The sequence below is a fragment of the Staurois parvus genome, unplaced genomic scaffold (genome assembly GCF_062004578.1).
Source record: "Staurois parvus isolate SC_StPar_1 unplaced genomic scaffold, SC_StPar_1.0 ptg000449l, whole genome shotgun sequence".
Classification (NCBI taxonomy): Eukaryota; Metazoa; Chordata; class Amphibia; order Anura; family Ranidae; genus Staurois; species Staurois parvus.
In genome coordinates, this window is record NW_028318245.1 from 4,814,455 (window position 1) to 4,833,537 (window position 19,083).

A 19,083-nucleotide genomic window follows, 5' to 3' on the forward strand; every position below is an offset into this window, starting at 1 on the left:
CACTGAGCCGATCCTTGGGTCTCGGCGGTCAATCATTAGCCGGGACCTGCTGACCGCCCTGTGCTGTAACAAACCACAGCAGAGCCTGGTCATTGGGAACGTACCCTAACCGGAAGTGCTAATCACGTACTAGGCACGTGATCCAAGGCAGAAAAGCAGCTCTGCCGCCATATATGTAAGTTATGTGGTCGGCAAGCGGTCATTCATTGTATGAAATGTTATAGAAAACTATAACTATGCCACATTAAATGGATAGAGACATTGCTACTAAAGCTGCAACAAATGTGGTTGGAGACCGAGGACATGTCACAGGAGACATTCATGGATTGGGTACAAACATAGACTTATATTACAGTTCTTCATTTGATATTTTTTCTTTCAGTAAGTCAATTAAAAAAGGTCACCGAAAAAAGGAATATATTCAGGAAATGAGTGGAAAGGAAAAAGAAAGATAGAGAGTGTAAAAAAACAATGGAGGAGCATTCAACTGGAGGGTGTCACCAAGAATCCAATCTTGGACAGCTCTGGATACTGGCCATGTAGCCAGAGTGCATTTTGTGATTATCACTTACTTGTGTCCATATGTAGAGAAGACTCCTCCAGTTTACTTTTCATATCCATCTCCCCCTCCTCCATAGACTGCTGATCTCCACTCACCAACATCTCTTCTTCTTCCTCTTTAACCTCAATTTTGATGTCTTCCAGGTCTTCAACCTAAACCCCAAAGATGATGGAATACATTCATAAAAAGGAACAAGAGAATACAAAGAAGAATGTCCTCGCGTAGTCTAAGGTCTACATGCTCAGTCCCACCTACCTGATGATGGTGAGGGATGGTGTGACTTTCCTGTGTGGAATCCCAGGAATACAGAAGGCGGGGACATCTCTCTGGTGGGTTTGTGTCACTGAATGGCTTCATGATGATCTCCTTGAAGGGGTCTTTGTGTCCTTCTGTAAACTCATCCATCTCACCAACCTCATCATCCTCATTTTTTATCTCTTCTTTGACCTTATGTGAGATGATGTGACCTTCCTGTGTGGAATCCCAGGAATACAGAAGATGGGGACATCTCTCTGGTGGGTTCCCATTACATGACCCATCTGCCCGATGATGGTGGGGGATGGTGTGACCTTCCTGTGTGGAATCCCGGGAATAGAGAGGACAGGAACATCTTTCTGGTGGGTTCCCATTACTGGATCCATCTACCTGATGGTGGGGGATGGTGTGATCTTCCTGTGTGGAATCCCGGGAATACAGAGGACGGGGACATCTCTCTGGTGGGTTCCCATGACTGGATCCATCTGTAGGAAACACACACACTGACTGAATCCATTGTTTCTATGTGTTTATCAGATGATGGGGGATCTAGGTGGACCCTCTGTACTGCTCTCTCCTTTACAATAAAGTCTCCTCTTACCCAGTGATGTGAGGGGCGGCTGATCCTCCATCATGACGTCCTTGTAGAGGTCCTTGTGTCCTTCTAAATACTCCCACTCCTCCATGGAGAAATAGACCGTGACATCCTGACACCTTATAGGAACCTGACACACACAATGATACAGTCACCATCCAGACACATCCCTTGTCTGTTACTGGAGAATGTCCCAGAATTCCCGGCATCGCTCACCTCTCCTGTCAGCAGATCAATGATCTTCTGGGTGACTTCTAGAATCTTCTTGGCACTGGTTTCCTCTGTTGTCAGGCAGTGAGGTGGAGGCACTGTGATGGGTGATGTCCTATGAAGATGGTTGCTAAGTGGTAATGGCTCACCAGATATTTTCTTCACTACTTTATAGTCCTGTGTAAAGGGAAGAAGCAATGATCATTCTGATGGAACTCTCAATGTCATGTGATCTTTCCAGAATCCTCCTCTCCTCTCAGTTTTTGTACTGTTGAATTGTTGGTTGAGGGGGTGCACAGGACACCTTAGCTGCCATTGTACTACATGCTGGGTGTCCAGTGCGCTCCTGTACCTTTAAGTAAAGGTGGACTCCCTCATGTCCACCTGCCCTTGGTCTATCCATTAAATACATGTGCTTCTACTATGGGGGGGGCTCTTAAAATTTGAAGAGTTAAGAAAATCGGGGTGCTGTGATGAGGCTCTGTAGCTTACGCAGATATTTGCAAATGTGTGCTGACTAAACTCCTGTTTTTAACGCATACTGTCAGACAGGTTAGTTCGGTTTGTTTGCAGGCTGGTTGGCAAGCTGAGCTGGGAATTTCTCTATGTTGTTGTTGGAATGCGTCGCCATTCCATGTGCTCCTTGCTGTGAAGGCCAGTTATAGACTGGGGCAGCGGCCATTTTTTGTACTGTTATTACAATGTGGCAGCAAAGGCAGGAATTCACTGCTACGTGCAATCTGGAACATACACAACTAAAGGGATGCCAGGAACATGTTCTTTCATATAATATTTGGAAACCAAACAATTGGTGCAGAGAGAGCTAATAGCTGTGAGGGGTGGGCAATTACAAGTCAGGAGGAGAGGGGATTCATGATGATTGGAATTTTTTCAGACAAGAAATGAAGACGAGGTTCAAGACAACTCACGCTGCTTCAAAGGGTTGTATTGTAGAGATGCAAGTTTTATTTTGGAGTAATAAGTTTCAACACAGGAGAGCACTTGTTACAGGTGTGGTGGAAAAAATAGTACTCCATTCCCATCCCTTTCATCCCCCCCATCCTGAAAGGTTTTTCGTTTTCCTTACCTAGTGAAGCAAGTTATACTTACCTAAGTCCACCAGCTGGGTCCCTAGTCAACGTGGCTTGCAAATCCAGTTCAGCGGAAGGGTCTGCACTAACTAGTCCCTGACAGTCCCTTCACCCTGCCATCACTTGTGATAGAACCCCATTTTTATCCTGCATTAAAGAAACACCATTTACAATTGTTTTCTATGTACCCTGTTCACACTGCAACAGAGCCCCTGGGCTCCGTGCAGAAAAATGTGCGCGAAACACGTTTTTTGGCAAAGAAACAAAGCTCCATGTGACTGTCCATTTCTACGCAATGCTGCACAGAAATTAATGTATGATCATTTTGACATTTCAATAAAGTTGGAAAAGAGAAAAAAAAACAAAAAGCACATCACACCGTTCCGTTCTGGACATCTGCGGGAACAGTAAAACCCCAGTGGCTGGTAGAGAGAGGACATATTGCCCAGAACACTTGTTGCTGGTGCTTGTTTCCGGAAGGAACTTTCTGCCCATTACACCCTCTTGTCCTTCAGAGTGGTGAGATTCCTCCTCTATATTACAGAAAGATGAGATCGTTCCCTGAGCTCAGTACTATATTAAGGACATATCCGGTCTATGAACCAGAGGCTCTGGATGGACGGTTGGATAAATGGCTCTATATTTAGGATGTATCCGGTCTATAAACCAGAGGCTCTGGATGGACGGTTGGATAAATGGTTCTATATTTAGGACGTATCCGGTCTATAAACCAGAGGCTCTGGATGGACGGTTGGATAAATGGCTCTATATTTAGGACGTATCCGGTCTATAAACCAGAGGCTCCGGATGGACGGTTGGATAAATGGTTCTATATATAGGACGTATCCGGTCTGTAAACCAGAAGCTCTGGATGGACGGTTGGATAAATGGTTCTATATTTAGGATGTATCAGTCTATAAACCAGAGGCTCTGGATGGACGGTTGGATAAATGGTTCTATATTTAGGACGTATCCGGTCTATAAACCAGAGGCTCTGGATGGACGGTTGGATAAATGGTTCTATATTTAGGACGTATCCGGTCTATAAACCAGAGGCTCTGGATGGACGGTTGGATAAATGGTTCTATATTTAGGACGTATCTGGTCTATAAACCAGAGGCTCTGGATGGACGGTTGGATAAATGGTTCTATATTTAGGACGTATCTGGTCTATAAACCAGAGGCTCTGGATGGACGGTTGGATAAATGGTTCTATATTTAGGATGTATCCGGTCTGTAAACCAGAGGCTCTGGATGGACAGTTGGATAAATGGTCCTTTATTTAGGACGTATCCGGTCTATAAACCAGAGGTTCTGGATGGACAGTTGGTGGACGTCACGGTGATGATAGATGAAGAGGACGGACATGACGGGGGGGGTTACTGGGTGTAAATGTAAAATAAGTTCTTATTACCTCCTCTGCTGCCAGATCCAGCAATGTCTCCTCTCACCCAGAACTTCCTTTTTATATCATACATCACTTCCTGTCTGAGTATTCCACACACTATAAGCAAGATCACCACCTTGTGGGCTTTCAGATACTGCAGTCTGCATTGTTTCTATATTTTACTAGTTGCCTTGTGGTGTATTTTTATTGTATCTCATCCAATATCATAGGTAACGTCGTCTAATTAACTTCTTCAGCCCCAGCCACTGCATAAAAACGGTTGTAGGGAGGCACGGCTGGGCAAAACCACGTTTTAAAACATGGTTTTGCAAAACAGGTAGGGGGAACGCGCGAGGCGCGTGCCTGCCCTACCTGTCCCGCGGGTGTCAGCAGCGGGTCTCCGCCGCCGGGTCACGGCCGGTCGTTACCGGCCGTTTCCCCGCAATTAGCGGTGATCGCTGACAGAGAGCAGGGCTGCATTGTTTATACACAGCCCTGCTCTCTGTCAGTTGCCTGTCTCTCTCGATCAGCCTGTCCCAGTCCAGCACACACCCCCACCCCCTAGTAAAACACTCCCCTCACACAGTTAACACTAAAAATGTTAACCCCTTCCTCCCCAGTGCCATTAGTACAGTGTCAGTGGGGGTTTTTTTTCACTGATCACTGTATTAGTGTCACTGGGGATGTCAGTGACCCCAAGTCAGTTCCCCCCCAGTGTCAAAATGTCCGCTGCAGTCCTGCCATAAGTCGCTGATCGCCGCCATAAAAGTCACTGATCGCCGCCATATGTCGCTGATCACCGCCATTATTAGTATAAAAAAAATTTAAAATCCCAGTATCTTTCCCGCCATTTGGAAATGCTATAACTTTCATGTAAACCAATTAATTTACACGTATTGGGATTTTTTTAGCAGAGACATGTCGCAGAATGCATTTTGGATAAAATTTGTGACAAAATTTGATTTTTTAATTTTTTTTTACTGGACATGTTTTATAGCAAAAAGTCCAAAATACTGTTTTTTTTTTCTCAAAATTGTCAGCCTTTTTTTTTTTTATAGCGCAAAAAATTAAAACCGCACAGGAGATCAAATACCACTGTTGGATTTTTAGACGCATGTAATACTTCTTCTAGTGTCTTGAGGCGATTATGAATGAAAGAGCCATTGAAATAAAAAATGAAGTGTGATTTTATTCTATCACACAATGGTGTCAAATAACAATGTAAAGCGTATTATGAACAGTTCCATGTAGATAAAACTACTGTAAAAATAACAAGCAAATGTTTAAAACAAAGTCACCATTATCTGTCATGGCTGTCCTTGCCATGTGTGATTCTCATGTCCTTGTCCAACTCAATGACTTTGTTGAAGAAGCAGCCGGAAGTAGACGGATATGATGATCTAGCAGCAGTATGCACCTGTTGCAGCTTTTCAGACGTGTGTATGCAAGAGTTATGTAGCGTGTAAGTGTGTGAGCGTGAGTGTCTCTCTTGTCCGTTATCTGATGGTCTTTTATGAGGCAAATGTACGTCATAGTTAGTGATCTTAATACCTTCTATGGAAATTATTACTGCTTAGCAAAGCCATTTCATATAAGGGAGGGGATACTATACATATGATGTTTGATGGACAGGAACATATGTATGCTGATGTAAATAATATTATAAGCTAATGACGTAACCCTCAGCTATATTTAAAGAATAATATAGCTTAAGAACATATCAATGTATAATCACTAAACTATATATGTATCAATGTTAGAAACGTATACTAAATACACACAGATACTATTAAAATACATAGATAATGAGTCCTCCTAATAGCCTTGACATAACTACCAGATACTTTATGCCTAAATATAGTATACTCAGCTTTCAACTGGTATATACTATCTCAGCTTAACTTGTATATCTTTTGGTCTCAGCTATAATTGAAGAATAGTAAATACTACCATTTGTCAAAGACCATTCACACATATAATATTAATTATGACTAATCATAAAAACCAAATATTTTGCAAGCTTGCCATCAATATAAGTGCCGAATCATAATTTAGATTTAACAACCACCAAAAGAAAGCTCAATTTGTGGGGAAAAAAAGGATGTAAATTTAATTTGGGTGCAGTGTTGCATGACCGCGCAATTCTCAGTTAAAGTAACGCAGCACCGTAACACAAACCTCTTCTGTAACCGCTTCCTGACCACCCTACAGCAGAAATACTGCTACAGGGCGGCATGGGTACGCAAAATCACACACACACACACACATATATATATATATATATATATATATATACATATACGTGATTCACGCTCCCGTGGCTTTCACACCCCTCCCAGATAGCGTCAGATTGCCCGACAGTACACCAGTCATCACATTTAACCCCTTGATTGCCAGGAGCACGCTCATGTACAATAAGCCTCCATTGCTAGTATAGTGTCTGAACGGGTCAATATCTTTGATCAGATCAGCACTATACTAGCGTTCACATTAGTATAGCGTCCCCAAAAACGCAGCGTTAGCGGGATCAGCCCCGGCACCTGCCAGCACTTGCGTTTAGCCCCTACGCTTACCCCCCCCTTCTCCCCCAGCAAGTGCAGTGTCAGTAGGTCACTGTCACTTGATACATTGCACACAAAACCGCAGTGTTCGCAGAATCAGGCCTGATCTCTGTTAGCACTTGTCGGTAAATTTTGATGACTCTCATATGCAGCAGAGTGCCAGTACTAGTGCCGCTCTACCTTTTGGTGAACTGGCGAGTACTAGCGGTCGAGTACATCCTGGTCTTTCACATACCTCCTTGATTTTTGGAGCTGTTTTTCACGGAATATCTGTATGCGTTGATTGTGGATCAAAGCAGTTTATATGCACAACAATTTATTGCCGCCAACCCAAATTCAAACCTTGCCAGACCATTTGCATGTAAACTCATTACGGTTTTCAAATTTACATTTTTTTGGGGCCTAACCCTCAACATGGGCATTACTAAAATAAATGAATTGTGGTTGTATTGGTCTGCAGACCCAATTCATCATATGCCATGTTCTCTGCTGCCATGGCCAGGCATAGATATGAGAGTATAATGTGTTTTATGCATTTCAGCGACAATACACTCTGTCATCCTCGGGGTAACCCTGAATTTGACCGGCTCCACAAAATTCAGCCCCTCGCAAATCACCTTAACCTAAAATTTGCAGATGTCTATACTCCCCAGCAAAACATCTGCGTTGATGAGTCCCTTATTAATTTTTCTGGCCGCCTTGCATTCAAACAATTTCTCCCCTGCAAGCGTGCCAGATATGGGGTCAAGATGTAGAAGACCTGTGAGAGGACAACAGGCTATACTTATAAGTTTCGGATTTACGAGGGAAAAGATAGTCACGTGGAGCCCGCCCGGATGCCGAGACTATATAGGGAGCAGTGGCAAGATAGTTTGGGACTTGGTGTCATCATTTCTCCATATGGGGTACCACTTATACGTGGACAATTTTTATTCAAGCGTGCCACTATTTAGACATTTATTCAATCTTGGAACTGGCACTTGTGGCAAAGCGTGACCTAATGTGTGCCCACCATTAGAAGTGGGTGGATGCAGGGCAGTATATTCTAATGGTTGGCATACCACACACTTTTTCTGGCAGAGATTTCTTCTCATTTTTTCATTCAGTCCACTGGCTGCATACATAAAAAATAAGAACATAGCATATATAACCAACAAGGACCAGCAATGTACTGGTACATCACTGGATTTGAATGGTTATACCAGGATGATACCTACAGCTGCAGGCATCATCCTGGTATCGTTTTTTTCAGCTGGTGATCGGCTTTCATGTAAAAGCAATCCTAGTGGCTAATTAGCTGCAAGATTGCTTTTACAAGCAGTGGGAGATGATGTCCCCCCTCCCCCGCTGCCTTCCACGGCCTTCTCGGGCAGTCCCGTGCCATCAGGGGAACCTGAGAATGCAGCCGGTGTTTCTGCCAGCTGACCATAGAGCTGTTTGGAGACCAGAATGGTGCCAATCATCTCTATAGTCTAAGAATTCAGAAGATACAAGCATTTCATCACTTCAGTTTCGCAGGATATAAACAGCGCCATTTGTAATTTGGGAAAGCATCTGATCACACCGATTTTGGTTTGATTAGATAATGTAAGGGCAGAGGAGATATCTAGAGTATGATAGACCCCAGATTTCTCAAAAAAGAATATGACAATGCCCATTGAAGTTATAGGGGTTTTTTTGCATTCCCTGTTATAGCATTAAAAGTGATAAAATAAAAAGAAAAAATGAAAGGTACAATGTAAAAATAATAAAAAAAAAAATCAAAATAACTAAAAAAAAAAAAATTGCCCCTCCCATGTGCGCACACCTGTGTGCACAAGCCTTGACCCTGTGCCGTTATGTAAACAGCGGTTGCACCATGCATGTGAGGTATTGCTGTGAACGTCAGATCAAGGGCAGTAATTCTAACACTAGACCTCCTCTGTAAATCTAAAATGGTGGCTTTTAAAGACTTTTAAAGCGCTGCCTATGGATATTAAAAATGTTTGCAGTTTGTCTCCATTGCACGGGGCATGCACAGTTTTAAAGCATGTCATGTTTGGGATCTATTTACTCGGCATACCACTATTTTTTACCAAACAATTGGCCAATATATTGTGTTTTTGTGCATTAAAAGTAAAAAAAAGTGTATTTTTTTAAAAAAAAATAGCTTTTGAAAAATTGCTGCGCGAGTACTATGTGCCATAAAAAATTGTAGTACCCACCATTTTATTCACTAGGGTGTCTGCTTTAAAAAAAATATATAATGTTTGGGGGTTTAAATTAATTTCCTAGCAAAAAATACAGATTTTTTTCATGTGAACAAAAAGGCTTGGTCTTCAGGTGGTTATAAGAGTGAATGATGTGTGACATAAACTTCTAATGCAGGGCATAAAAGGCCCCCACCCCCCAAAATGACCCCTTTTCGGAAAGTAGTCACCCCAAACAATTTGCTGAGAGGAATGTTGAATCAATAGAAGAATTTATTTTTTTACCACAAGTTTTTGGAAAATGACAAAAATAAATATATATATTTTTTTTTTACACAAAATTGTCACTTAAATGATTTACCGCTCACACATGCCATGGTTATATGTGGAATTACTTCCCAAAATACATTCTGCTACTTCTCCCGAGTATGGGGGTACCACATATGAGAGACTTTTTGGCAGTCTAGCCAAGTACAGGACCCCAAAATCCAATAAGCACCTTCAGGCTTTTAAAGGGCTTTATTTCCTCATTACACTTCCAGACTACCTATCACAGTTTCGGAGGCCCTAAAATGCCAGGATAGCACCTAACCCCCCCAAAAAAAAAATTACCCCTTTTTGGAAAGTAGATGCCCCAAGGAATTTGATAAAAAGCACGGTAAGTATTTTGCAGATCTCATTTGTTGCCACAAGTTTTTGGAAAATGAAGAAAAACAACAAAAAAACATATTTTTTCTATTTTTTTATATTTCAAAACCTTGTGAGAAAAAATGAGATCTGCAAAATACTCACCATGCCTCTTTTTAAATTCCTTGGGGTGTCTACTTTCCAGAAAGGGGTAATTTGGGGTGGGTTTGTGGCTATCCTGGCAGGTCAGGGCCTTCGAATCTGTGATAGGTAGTGAGGAAGTGTAATGAGGAAGTTACGCACCTTCAGGCTTTCAAAGTGGTCATTGGATTTCAGGCTCCTGTATGTGGCTAGGCTCCCAAAAAGTCTCACACATGTGGTATCCCCATACTCAGTAGAAGTAGCAGAATGTATTTTGGGGTGTAATTCCACATATACCCATGTCTTGTGCGAGAAATAAATCATTTAAATGACAACTTCGTGTAAAAAAAAAGTTTTTATCATTTTCCAGAAACTTGTGGAAAAAAATAAATCTTCCATGGACTCAATATGCCTCTCAGCAGATAGCTTAGGGTGTCTAATTTCTGAAAAGGGGTCATTTGAGGGTGTTTGTACTATCCTGGTATTTTAGCACCTCAAGAAATGTGATGGGCAGTCAGAAAGTAAAAGCTATGTAAATTCCATTATCTATGCCATAGTTTGTAGACGCTATAATTTTCACAAAAAGCAATCAATATACACTTATTGGGATTTTTTTAACCAAAAACATGTAGCAGAATACATTTTGGCCTAAATTTATGACGAAATTTTAGTTTTTTTAGATATTTTTTATGACCAAAATGAGAAAATATTGTTTTTTTCAAAAAAATGTTTTTTTCTTCAAAACTTTTTCTGGTTATAGCGCCAAAAATAAAAAGTGCACAGGTGATCAAATACCACCAAAAGAATGCTCTATTTGTGTTAAAAAAGGACATAAATTTCATTTATGTACCATATTGCATGACCGCGCAATTGTCCGTTAAACTAGCGCATTGCTGTATAGCAAATGTCGTAAATTGCAGTATCTATACCATAGTTTGTAGACGCTATAACTTTCACACAAAGCAATCAATATACACTTATTGGGATTTTTTTTACCAAAAACATGGAGCAGAATGCATTTTAAATTTATAACTAACTTTGAGTTTACTATATATTTTTTATAGCTGAAAGTAAAAAATATCGTTTTTCTTCAAAATATTTGATCTTTTTTTGTTTATAGCGTGAAAAATAAAAAGCGCACAGGTGATCAAATACCACCGAAAGAAAGCTCTATTTGTGTGAAAAAAAGGACGTAAATTTTGTTTAGGTGCAGCGTTTCATGACTGCGCAATTATCAGTTGAATTAGTGCAGCGCCGAGTAGCAAAAAGAGGCCTGGTCATTAAGGGGGGTAAATCCTCAGGAGCTCAAGTGGTTAATAAAAAAAAAGTGAATGAAAGATAATAATTTGATAGTGATTTATTACTCAAAACTGTAGTCAAGTGTTAGCCATTAATTTATTTGAAACGTTTGGAGTTCTACAGTCAGGTCCATAAATATTGGGACATCAAAACAATTCTAACATTTTTGGCTCTATACACCACCACAATGGATTTGAAATGAAACGAACAAGATGTGCTTTAACTGCAGACTGTCAGCTTTAATTTGAGGGTATTTACATCCAAATCAGGTGAACGGTGTAGGAATTACAACTGTTTGCATATGTGCTTCCCACTTGTTAAGGGACCAAAAGTAATGGGACAGAATAATAATCATAAATCAAACTTTCACTTTTTAATACTTGGTTGCAAATCCTTTGCAGTCAATTACAGCCTGAAGTCTGGAATGCATAGACATCACCAGACGCTGGGTTTCATCCCAGGTGATGCTCTGCCAGGCCTCTACTGCAATTGTCTTCAGTTCCTGCTTGTTCTTGGGGCATTGCATGCTCAATCGGATTCAGGTCAGGTGATTGACTTGGCCATTGCATAACATACCACTTCTTTCCCTTAAAAAACTCTTTGGTTGCTTTTGCAGTATGCTTTGGGTCATTGTCCATCTGCACTGTGAAGCGGCGTCCAATGAGTTTGGAAGCATTTGGCTGAATATGAGCCGATAATATTGCCCGAAACACTTCAGAATTCATCCTGCTGCTTTTGTCAGCAGTCACATCATCAATAAATACAAGAGAACCAGTTCCATTGGCAGCCATACATGCCCACGCCATGACACTAACACCACCATTCTTCACTGATGAGGTGGTATGCTTAGGATCATGAGCAGTTCCTTTCCTTCTCCATACTCTTCTCTTCCCATCACTCTGGTACAAGTTGATCTTGGTCTCATCTGTCCATAGGATGTTGTTCCAGAACTGTGAGGGCTTTTTTAGATGTTGTTTGGCAAACTCTAATCTGGCCTTCCTGTTTTTGAGGCTCACCAATGGTTTACATCTTGTGGTGAACCCTCTGTATTCACTCTGGTGAAGTCTTCTCTTGATTGTTGACTTTGACACACATACACCTACCTCCTGGAGAGTGTTCTTGATCTGGCCAACTGTTGTGAAGGGTGTTTTCTTCACCAGGGAAAGAATTCTTCGGTCATCCACCACAGTTGTTTTCCGTGGTCTTCTGGGTCTTTTGGTGTTGCTGAGCTCACCGGTGCGTTCCTTCTTTTTAAGAATGTTCCAAACTGTTGTTTTGGCCACGCCTAATGTTTTTGCTATCTCTCTGATGGGTTTGTTTTGTTTTTTCAGCCTAATGATGGCTTGCTTCACTGATAGCGACAGCTCTTTGGATCTCATCTTGAGAGTTGACAGCAACAGATTCCAAATGCCAATAGCACACTTGAAATGAACTCTGGACCTTTTATCAGCTCATTGTAATTGGGATAATGAGGGAATAACATACACCTGGCCATGGAACAGCTGAGAAGCCAATTGTCCCATTACTTTTGGTCCATTAACAAGTGGGAGGCACATATGCAAACTGTTGCAATTCCTACACCGTTCACCTGATTTGGATGTAAATACCCTCAAATTAAAGCTGACAGTCTGCAGTTAAAGCACATCTTGTTCGTTTCATTTCAAATCCAATGTGGTGGTGTATAAAGCCAAAAATGTTAGAATTGTGTTGATGTCCCAATATTTATGGACCTGACTGTATACATAGCTATTACTATCATCATATATGAAATGTTTTTATTATCACATATAGAATATAACTCTTTGATTTAAAAAAAAAAAATGTAATAAAGCAATAAAACAATATATATTAAGTGGACTTTAATATTTACAATTTTGCTGAAATTAAATAATGTAAAACAAAGTCTAAATAGATGTAATATACAAATTCTGTTATATAGATTCTATCATTGGGAATGAATTTACTAGAAAAGAAACTTCAGCTCTTATCATTGTTTTCATTGAGTATCCTCAATAATAACCGAACCTTGGCAGAGATCTTCCTTTATTATCAGTGTCTAAATCCCCAACACACATTGTTCTCACAGCAGAGTCCACATCACTAAACACTCTGCTCCATTTTTTGACAGCTCTCCTCCCCCCACCATCCACACTGCAGTCTCTGACAGCTCTCCCCCCCCCCATCCACACTACATTCTCTGACAAAATATTAGTGCTCAGTGGTAAACTGACCCCCAAACAGGAATATATCCTTAATGTGAAACTACTACACAAACATTGAGTGAATATAATACAAGTGATATAAAAAATATCATGTGCATAAACCATTTATTTTCAAACCTAATAACCACTCAGTATATTAGCATATAAATGTGAATCAAATGCGAAAAAAACATCCGTGAATAATCAAGATATAAAGTCAATGCAAGCGAGACTGTGTTAAAAGGTGATCTTCACTCTGGTGAATAAAAATCCTCAAATGGCAGCATTGCCTGCTCACCTCCACACAATGACCCACACTGGGCCAAAAGGCTAATAACCTCCTCTGTACCAGATCCTCATAAATATGCTCCTCATCCAGGGACCACAAGATAAATAGAGACTCCTCCCCAGCGTATTTATTCTGCTCCACCTCCACTCAAGGGCATATAAGTGAGACACAAAAAGATCCTTCCATAGTGCAATATTGTTTATTTAAAATGGATATAAGATGAAATTGCACTCACATGTATTCCCCAACACATCAGCCTGTCACCACATCCTATGGGTGTACTACATGGTATCTGGGGAAACCAATATGGCCTCTGCGTCCGGACATGCGTCACCTCGTGACCGGAAATGGCATACCGACGAGTTGCGTCACGCGCGTCATGACTTCATCAGGGTTAACGCCCACCGGTGACCATGATATGTTTATATAAAGAAAAAATCAAGTTACACTTACGGTAACGTCTTTTCCGGTAGTCTTTCAGGACAGCATCTTGAGAGACCTCGGCTCCTCTCCAGCTGAGGAAACACCTCCACCCAAAATAAAGGTTCTCCACTCCCCTCAGTTCTTAAATCGTACCTCCGGTCACCTGGGGAGACACAACATAAGACAACATGACCGTAATAAGACGATCTCACATAACCAAATATCAACACTGGGTGGGCAATTGGTGCTGTCCTGAAAGACTACCGGAAAAGACGTTACCGTAAGCGTAACTTGATTTTTCCCCTTTCGTCTTTCAGGACAGCACCTTGAGAGGATAAGCGAGTACTCACCCCTCGGGCGGGCTAACTGCTTGTGTAAGAGGTATAGAAAATAGGCAGCCCCATAAAATTTAAATCCAAAGCCTAATACCTAATATAACAGTAATCTATCTTTGTCAATAGAAGATACTAGTGATTGCATTTTTATTGTACCATCACAAGAGGGCAGAACTACTTCCTGTGATAATAGGAAGACACAGAAGTAGGAACAAAAAGTCTAACACTTTGTTTCCTACAGGACAGTGATTACAGTGAACATATCCAGTCACATGTAATTAAGAGTTTTCTGTGTTTGTTACAGGTAAGCAGGAGGCTGTTTAACATGATAAATAGGACAAAATGACTTAACATGCCCTGGTGGTTAGTAAATGTCGCTGTTACTATTATGCAATCAGATTACTTGTAGCATAAATGTGAATATATATGGCAGCTATGTGATTTGGCGCTAAGATACAGGGAACGTGATTTCTCTATTGTAATACGCTATTGTTATGCAGAATAGGTTCATAGCATATCTGCAGAGGTCTAGATATTCAGTATTGCAATTAAAGATGTTTATTAATGTATAGGAAAATACTTATTAATGTATATGGAAATATTTAGTAATGTATAGAGGACAGTGATTACAGTGAACATATCCAGTCACATGTAATTAAGGGTTTTCTGTGTTTGTTACAGCCATTCCTAATAAAACACTTCTGGTTTCACCCGACCCATCCTTCGCACAGTTGAATTATTTACCGTATGTGCAACAAAATTGGCGCCCAACGTGGGGCCGGGTGAAAGGAACGCCAAAAGGTCCGGAAGTGAAAAGGAGTGACTATGCTGTCCGTGGTGAAGTTAAAGAAAAACATTAGGAGTATGGATATCGAAAAGTTGCAAGATGAAATCAGTGAACACCTGATTCACATAACAGTCGATGATCTCATGGAGACTTGCCAGTTTATAAAGGCCTCCGAAGCAAGTATGGCAAAAGGAAAAACCCGGCGCCATTACATGCGGATAGTGAATGAGGTGTTAGATGAACTGGTAGAGACTGAAAGTGAAGAAGTGGTGACACAATTTCTGTAGGCAACTAAGAAATTCATTGGTGAGTTAGAGAAGAGAGATAACAGGGAAGCACCAAGCGATGGTGGCAAAGACCCTCAAGCAGAACAACAGTTAAAGGATTTAAAACAGCAATACTACAGTATACAGGAAAAACTTCAAGAAACGGCCAAGATGATAGAGGGACAGATGAAAGAACTTAGCACTAAAGACAAAGACTCAAAAGGAAGTCCTGCAAATCAAGACCCTAATCTAGTTGCTCAGAGACTTTCCCATACTAACTTGCCAGAAGTTACAATCAGAAAGGACTTTAAAATTGCTGGTCAGATAGGCGAAAAGGAACAGAAAGATAAGCTGTCCTATACTAACCTCATGCACCAGATTGACATGGGACTGCAAAAGGGATATTCCGAGTCAGAGCTTGTGGAAGCTGTGGTGAAAGCCATTAGTCCTGGGTCAAGTCTCAGAGGCATGCTAGAGCTGAAGAGTGGACTGACCCTAGTGCCACTCAAGAGAATCCTAAAGAGCCATTATAAAGAGGAAAATGCTTCTGAACTATACCAACAATTGCTCAATATATCACAGAATAGTAAAGAGACTCCCCAGAACTTCCTATTTAGGGCCATTGCATTGAAGGACCATTTGCTGTTCGTTTCACAAGGGGAAGGTTCAGATGAACACTTTGGCACTGAATTTATACAAAAGAAATTCTTAAGGTCAGTGGGCACTGGACTGAGAAGTGACCATATCAAGTTTCAACTAAAACAACACTTGGACGATCCTACAGTCTCAGATGAGTTGCTCATAGAGAAGATGAATGAGGCTACAAACATGGAGATGGAAAGGGAGCAGAAACAAAAGAAATCTGAGCACAGTAACCTGACGAAGGGAAGAGAGTGCCAGGCCAACATCCTCCATTGTTCTCAGGTACCAGGCACCCTCCCTTTGCTTCCATCACAAACAAGTAGTCTGGCAATCCAACAGCCTTCAAAGAGTAACTCTGACCTTGAAAAGATAGTAATACAGTTGCAACAAGAAATATTCGATATGAAAACACTTCTCCAAGATTCGAGAACTCGACAAGAGCATGGCTTTGGAGGACCTAGAACAACTGTTGGACAAAGGACAGGGACTTGTCAATCTTGTGAAAAGACTGATCAGAGAACTGCATGTGACCATTGCTTTAACTGTGGTCGAGCTGGACATAGGGTGAGACAATGCAGAGCGGCCAAACAAAATCAGTTAAACGGGAGAAGGTTGCTGTTAAGGGACCGACAGTAACCTGTGCCAGAACCAAACCTGCGTCCCAACGTGCAAATGTCAGTAGTAAAGAAACTAGTCCCCGACCTACCATCAGAGCCCTGGCTGGAAAGTTAAACGCAGACTACTGGAGGAAAACGCCAACCTGCCCTGCTCAAAGACTATCCCCGACAGCTGAAAAATTGCCAACCAATGTGAATGGCATCACTTTGAAAAAGCACAACAAGCTACTGGGTCTAATTGGAAAGAGATGCATTGTGAACTGTGAAATAGACAATACTCCTGTCCAGGCCTTATGGGATACTGGCTCTCAGGTTAGCATTATCAATGAGGGCTGGAGACAGCGAGTACTGCCACACACTGTGCTCCGATCGTTTGAAGAACTGCTAGGACCAGGGGTACTCCAAGGGAAAGCAGCCAATGAGATAGAGATTCCGTTCTCAGGTTGGATTGAGGTAACCTTTCAGCTTACATCGAGCAGTAATACTACCAAACAGTTATTAGTACCACTAGTAGTCTCTGAGGATGAGAAAGTGGCTGAGAAGCCAATTATCAGCTATAATATAATTGAAGAAACATTCAAAGAGACAGTTGCTGATGGGAAGAAAGTTATCCCAGGTTTTGTGGACATATTAAGAACAGCTTTGGAACTGCCAACCCCCAAAGCAGAAGTCCTTGTAAGCTTACTACAAGCCAACTGTAGGGAAACCAGTGGTGCTATCGTAAAGACTGGTACTAAGAACCAAAGAATCCCTGCAAATACTGTAACATACATCCGGTGTAGTGCTCACACCAAACCGTCCTTGCAGGCTCAGACAGTTTTGTTTACACCGAGTGAGGCTTATCACCTTGCGGATGGACTGCATATTGGTGAGACACTAGTCTCATTTCAAAGAGCACAATTCTCCAAACTGACCATTCCAGTTTGGAATACAACTAAACGGGACATTGTGTTACCAGGTCAAACAAAGATTGGAGGTGTAGAGCCCATAAAAACAACATATCCGGCTCAAGTACAATTGAAACAATCAACAAATGTGTTTACTAATTCGGTGACCTCTGAACCACAGACACTCAAGGTAGGACCAAAAGGGAAAATTGGAAATCCAAATGAGACTTATCCGCGGGTGGGGGATGACAATCAGGAGTGCTGGGACCTGCCAGTGCCTTTGAACACCTCCCTCCTGAAGATCAACAAATCGTCAAAGAAATGCTAAGGGAAGAATGCAATGCTTTTGCTAAAGATGACTCTGATGTAGGATGTATTCCTTCTTTACAGTTACAGATTCGTCTCAAAGACAGTACACCGGTCACAAGAACTTACATGTCTGTGCCGAAACCACTGCACCAAGAAGTTAAGGAATATCTGCAGGATCTGATAAATCGAGGATGGATTACAGAATCAAAATCATCATATTCCTCACCCATTGTGTGCGTAAGAAAGAAAGATGGCAGTTTAAGACTGTGTTGCGATTATAGAGAGTTGAACCAGAAGTCCATTCCTGACCGTCATCCAATTCCTAGAATCCAAGACATGCTGGACAGTCTAGGAGGAAGTTCATGGTTTTCTATGCTAGACCAGGGGAAAGCATACCATCAAGGATTTATGAAAGAAGGCAGTCGACCATTGACAGCATTCATTACACCTTGGGGTTTGTATGAATGGATCCGAATACCCTTTGGTCTGAGCTCTGCACCAGCCGAATTCCAACGCAGTATGGAGACATGTTTAATAGGACTGAGAGTTGAGATTTGCCTGCCATACTTAGATGACAACCTTGTTCATAGTAAATCCTTCCAGGAGCATATGGAGCATGTCCTTTCAGTACTCCAACGTTACCAACAACACGGAATCAAGTTAACAGCCAGGAAGTGTGAACTTTTTCAAAATAAAGTCAGATTCCTGGGCAAGATTGTGTCGAAAGAAGGCCACTCTATGGACCCGGCCGACAGGGCACCTGTTCTTGCCTTCAGAAACAACCAACCAAAGACTGTCGGAGAACTCAGGAAACTATTAGGATTTATTTCCTACTATCGCCCTTATGTTCAAAACTTCTCCAGAATTGCCAAACCTCTCTATGAACTATTGTCAGCAGGTTTGACACCTACCACAACCTCAACACCAGATAACCAGACAAAGAAGAGGAGGAAACCAAACCCAAAGTCAAAAGGTCAACTTCCATCCTATCAGTCTATCGCCTGGACTGACCATCATCAGGTAGTACTGAACCAGCTCATTGAAGTGTTAACTCATCCTCCAGTTATGGGTTACCCCGATTATTCCAAACCCTTTGTTCTTCACTGTGATGCCTCACAAGAAGGACTAGGAGCCGTATTATACCAAGAGCAAGAGGAGAAACTAAAGGTGATTGCTTATGGGTCTAGAACTCTCACATCTGCTGAGAAAAACTACCACATGCATTCAGGGAAGCTCGAGTTTCTAGCAATGAAGTGGGCAATATGTGATAGATTCCGAGATTACCTATATTACTGTCCATCATTTGTATATACTGACAACAATCCACTAACCTATGTCCTCACTACAGCAAAATTGAATGCAACAGGACATCGATGGGTTGCAGAACTAGCTGACTTCAACTTCACTATT

General features: G+C 41.5%; 1 protein-coding gene across 1 annotated transcript in view; it reads right to left on the minus strand.

Annotated features, from left to right (window-relative positions):
- Positions 1 to 19,083, minus strand: part of LOC149453410 (uncharacterized) — a 72,829-nt gene that overhangs the window by 39,315 nt on the left and 14,431 nt on the right. Inside the window, exons 2-5 of the mRNA XM_089688640.1 lie at positions 1,629 to 1,799; positions 1,419 to 1,542; positions 818 to 1,302; positions 573 to 714 (exon numbers count right to left, since the gene is read on the minus strand). Coding sequence (XP_089544766.1) covers positions 573 to 714; positions 818 to 1,302; positions 1,419 to 1,542; positions 1,629 to 1,799 — 922 coding nt within the window. The remainder of the gene's footprint in view (positions 1 to 572; positions 715 to 817; positions 1,303 to 1,418; positions 1,543 to 1,628; positions 1,800 to 19,083) is intronic.